General features: G+C 31.5%; 1 protein-coding gene across 1 annotated transcript; it reads left to right on the plus strand.

Moving 5' to 3' along the window:
- The first annotated feature begins 1,159 nt into the window (after positions 1-1,159).
- Positions 1,160-3,215, plus strand: LOC101265331 (probable galacturonosyltransferase-like 3). Its single transcript, XM_004238916.5, has 2 exons — positions 1,160-2,192; positions 2,432-3,215. Exons 1-2 carry the CDS (start codon positions 1,420-1,422, stop codon positions 2,706-2,708), a joined length of 1,050 nt encoding a protein of 349 aa, XP_004238964.1. The 5' UTR covers positions 1,160-1,419; the 3' UTR covers positions 2,709-3,215.
- Positions 3,216-5,546: the final 2,331 nt, after the last annotated feature.

Below are 5,546 nucleotides of genomic sequence, written 5' to 3' on the forward strand. Positions count from 1 at the left end.
ATCAGATAAGTTATACGAGATCAATATATGAATAACATAATTTTTGATATTCTTAACGAAATTTCTGAATTCATCACTGCATCAAATGTGATTTATAAATAAATAACTCAACGTTCAATCAAGTGTACTATACAGACTTTTTATTAAATGAGTGTCAGCCTATGATATTACTCCATACATAATATATTTTAGAAATTATGAAGTCGTATGGATGAAGACGAGATGTATTAAAGAGTGAATTCGATGTGTGTAATGCTATTGAAGTGCTATTGAAGTGCATGCATAATTGGTTGAAGCTCAACGAAGCGTTTTGAATAAAACTTTAATATACTAATTAAGAAGATTTAATATGTTTTGTACTACTAAATATTATATGCTATCCATATTAGACGTTTCTTTTTGTTCAAATTTCATACAATAATAGAAGCAATAATTTTTTTAATTAGAAGTATGATATTATAATTTATAACACTATGATTGAATTTTAAATTTTGTGCGTGATGATTAGCTGTTGTTAAATTATCTTTTCAAAGTTCTCTTGGAGCATAAAAATTATATGTCGTAAATACTATATATGTAACTAACTTATAACTGTTTTTTTAAAAAGCTTGAGGAAAAACTCCCTTAACAATTATAACTTTTTTTTGGTTTTATTAGTACAACTTTTTAGCTTTTTTTTGTTTTAGAACTTTGTCTCCTTTAAAAAGAGTATATTTCTCTAAATAGAAAAAGAAAAAGAGAGTTATAAATTTGGGAGTCTTAAAATTAATTTACGTAAACTATATTATTCTTTATTAAAAAAAAAAATGATTTAAAATATATGTACGAGAGGTTGATTATAGCGAATATCAGGAAAAATAGAGGTAGATCGAAAAAGTATTGAGAGAGGTGATAAGATAAGATATGATTTAACTTTAGTTTATCAACGACATGACCTTAGATAGGAGAATATAGAAGACACATATTAGGTCGAACAATGTTTATCGTTGTACTGGAAGTATTATTATTGTTTTGCGTGTTTTCAACTAGCACGGTATTGTATTTGTGTCCTACTAGTGAAGAAAGTGGTAAGGTCTGATTATGATTTTTATTTTACTTTCTCTCCACTCTACTTGAGAAATTTTACTAAATATATTGTTGTTGTGATCTCAAACATATCATTTTGAAAAATGATAAGCAAATTAAAACGGTAATACTAGTAAATGTTTTCTTACAATTGTATAGAAAAAATAAAATAAATAAATTGAAACCGAAAATAATAATAAATGAAGAAATTTACTCAAATTAATACAATGGGCTCAACGGTCACTTTACCTAAATATTTATTTCTTCTTGCTTCACTGTCTAAAGCAAAAAAATAAAATAAATTCCTTTTTTAGACTTTTATTCTCTCTCATTTCTCCGGCCATCGCCGTCAATATGCCGCCGGAAAATCACCTCATCACTACCATCCTCTTCCTCCTCATTCTCCTCCCTCTTACTTCTCCGACCACCGCCATCACCACCACCGACACCCCCAAATTCCGGGAAGCTCCAGCATTCCGCAACGGCAAAAATTGCCCAATTTCAAAATGGCCTGAAAATCCCTACGATCCATCAACTATCCACATCGCAATGACTCTCGATTACTCCTCCCCTTACCTCCGTGGCTCAATCGCCGGCGTACTTTCCGTTCTTCAACACTCTACTTGCCCGGAAAACACCTTCTTCCACTTCCTCGCCGTTCGCCGACACTTCAATCACCTCAACAAAACCATCACTTCAACTTTCCCATACCTCAATTTCAATCTCTACAACTTTAACCCTAGTTTAGTCCGTCACTTAATCTCCTCCTCGATCCGCCGTGCACTTGATCAACCCTTAAATTACGCTCGGATTTACCTCGCCGACTTACTTCCGACCACCGTTAACCGGATTATTTACCTCGATTCCGACCTCATTGTCGTCGACGACGTCGATAAACTCTGGAACATTGAGCTTAACGATCGGGTTTTAGGTGCCCCGGAATACTGTCACGCTAATTTTACTCACTATTTTACTCACAAATTTTGGTTCCACCCAATTTTCCCCAACACATTCAAAAATCGAACTCCCTGTTATTTCAACACCGGAGTTATGGTTATCGATTTGCAGAAATGGCGAAATGATGATTATACACAAAAACTTGAACACTGGATGAGAGTTCAGAAAAGGTAATTTTCCTTTTGTGTCGACTGGATCTGAATCCACGCCCTTAACTAGTATTTGTTTGTACTTGAAATAGAAAATATTGTATTTTTGTATGGTGTCATCGAAACTTGATTTTCGGAACTTGTATATTTGTCAATATTATGTCAAATGAACGATAGTGAAACTTGAAACTTACCACCTATACATGTGTGATTTTAGGACATATATTACACGTTTATTTACTTGATTATATTTTCAACAGGTACAGAATCTACGAACTAGGCTCATTGCCTCCGTTTCTATTGGTTTTCGCCGGAAATGTAAAGCAAGTGGAGCATAGATGGAACCAACATGGGCTTGGTGGTGATAATCTTGAAGGACAATGTAGGGATTTACATCCAGGGCCAGTAAGCTTATTACATTGGAGTGGAAAAGGGAAGCCATGGCTAAGATTAGACTCAAAGAAGCCATGTCCATTGGATAGTTTATGGGCACCCTATGATTTATTCCGACATCAATCATTGTTTTCGGATAGCTAAGAGGAGTCGAATTCAAAATCTTTAATTATAGCACTTGATGATTCGAACTCGAAATTTTTAATTACGTAACTTTGATGGTAGTGTGAATAATTGTTTAAGAGTGAGTTGGAGACAGTGAGACTCAGATTGTAAAAAGACGAATGAGGACATAAGTGTGTAGGATAGGGCGGTGTAGGAGGAAGGGTAATTTTGGGATTTTGGGAAAAGTTTGGTGGGGTTAAAGAGAATTTTAACCGTTGGATTGAGGTGGATGATGGATTTACCAAAGTGTGGGTTCATAGAGGTGACGTGGAAGATGGTGATTGGTGGATGGGATTTTGATAATTAGATTTTTTGGAAGGAAGTGATTGGATTATGGGAGAGATTCTTTGTGTTGCTATCATAGATTTTATTTTTGTTATTTGGATGATTTATATGCACTTTTGTGACCTACTTCAATTATTTGCCTTCTTTTTTCCCTTTGGGATGTCATTCATAAATCATAAAAAAAATGGTGTTTGATATTGATTGAATTGCTTTTTATTTCATATTGATAGTCTATAATTTGAAGTATCTTTTTTGAAATTTACTTTAAACAATCGTTTTAACTTCATAAATTTGTGCATTACATTTTTTTCAAATTCCATTTGTTGAATCGCTCCCTTTTTGTTCACTTGGAGACTTGAGTTCACAACCTTCCCGTTGAATGTGAGGATACTTACCATTCGAGCAATTCTCTTTTTCAATATGAGAACATAATTAAAGGTTTGTGCATGAGAACTCCTAAAACTTATTTTTCAAATTTTATATTTCATATTTTAAGTTTGAAATTGAAATAATACATAATACATAAATATGTCCCTTAACTTAGTAGACACTTAAACTATTATAAAAACGAACAAGTAGACACAAGTGTCTTACATGACATAATACACGTAGGATGCCATGTAGGATAGAAAATTGTCATGTAGGGTGTCATGTAGGACGATTGTGTTCATTTGCTCAATTTTATACAAGTTTAACTGTCTTTTGTGCACATCCAAAATTAAAGGTCATAATTATCAATGAACACCAAATTAAGGATTATATTTATGTATTATGACATTTGATAAACAAATAATCTCTCCTTGGTTTCTTTTTTCCTTCATATCTACATCCTAGTTTATGTGGGAAATTGGATAGGGGCATAGGCCATTCAAAAAGAATTCTATGGGAGAAACTAAAAATGAATAGTATTAGGATATTTATTCTTGTTTTAGAATTTACTATTTAGGGTACTGGGGGGGGGGGGGGGGGTAATATTACACTATCATGTATTAGTGATTGCATGTGTTTAATCGTTTAAATTAACTTTTTGTATAAATTATGTAAACTCGTGTATAATAAATTTTTATAATTTAATTTTTTTTTTCTAAATCCTACACACAGCAAGAGTTTTAGTACATCAAACCAGACTACCTTTTTACTACGAGGGTATTCATCATAAAAATTGATCAACTCCATAGAGGCCTAACTAATGTTAGGACTTTTACTACTAATTTTAAAGGGAAAAAAAGGTTCTCACTTTGAACTCTAGAGAAGAACTTCCTAATTAAGTAAGGTTTACACAAAAATATATTAAAATAAACTAAAAAGTTGAGAACCTTTTTGGTAATTATATAAGGTTTTTAAAGCCAACATCGTATTCCATTTAGCTAAATAATATACTTTGCTTTTTGCTATTGATAATCCTATATAATGCTTATTGATTAAGCAATGTAACCTTGAGATAACTTACACTAACATCAATTTATATACCCTTGACTTGCTACCTAGTTCCAACCCCACTAACACAAGTATTCACAATATCATACCATTAATGCTTAACAAGATGAAAAAAATTTAAATAAATTTTTTTATTTTTTTTCAATTATGATCTCTCATAAATATCACTCACTTGTGGAGTATAAAATTGTAACTCTTGAATGTTTCCTTGGAACTTATCCATTGTTGAAACATTTCATGAAACTAGCTTTTATTAATCATATTTGTAATATTTATTCCACTAATGGTTTTGGGACTATTTCATGAAAATAGCTTTTATTAATCATATTTAGAATAGTTAATCCCACCAATCTTTTGAAAATTCCTGTGGGAGAATAGAGTCATTTTCTTTATGGATTTGTTATACTTCCTTAGGTATTAGCGGCTAATTTTTTCTATTTCAATGGAGAATCTCGAGACATCTTTGCTTCCAAGGAATATGTTAGGTAAACTTATATACTTTGAGTTCAAAGTTAAAAAGCAATATTTTTTTAAATCTTTTTTTACCATAAAGTTATATCTTAACAAATAAGGATTGGTTTCTATTGAAAAGCTAATCAATCTAATGGATGTCAATTACTTAATTCAAACAAATGTCTACATGAAAAAGCCGGAAACAAAAGCACATGTTCCAGTATTTTGATTTGGGAAAAGTAGGAGAGTGATTCCACAAAGAAAAAGAGAATGAAATAAGAGACACTGGATGAAACAATGACATAATAACACATGTTTACAAGTATGAGTTTTTTTTTGTCATGAAATATGCCTTTTGCCATGTTTTTTCTTGAATCGAGGTCTATTAAAAAATAATTTTTGTTTTTTTTCATGATTGAGATAACTTATACGTACACTCTACTTTCTTCAATTCATTTTACACTCCTTTGTGGTCCATATAGAATAAGAATTAACCTAAATAGTCACTTATCTAGTTGTTTAAATTAAACATAGCCGGTGGATATATATTATAAGTATAATATAAGCGTAATCCATATATAATGTATGCTTTTATGTATATCAACTAGAAAAAGTAAAACGGTAAATCGACTACTTATTTGA

This window comes from Solanum lycopersicum, chromosome 5, assembly GCF_036512215.1.
Source record: "Solanum lycopersicum chromosome 5, SLM_r2.1".
Lineage (NCBI taxonomy): Eukaryota > Viridiplantae > Streptophyta > Magnoliopsida > Solanales > Solanaceae > Solanum > Solanum lycopersicum.

Coding starts and splice junctions, on each gene's coding strand:
- LOC101265331 (XM_004238916.5), top strand. CDS start 1,420: ATGCCGCCGGAAAATCACCTCATCACTACCATCCTCTTCCTCCTCATT. Junction 2,193..2,431: donor TGGATGAGAGTTCAGAAAAG/GTAATTTTCCTT, acceptor TATTTTCAACAG/GTACAGAATCTACGAACTAG.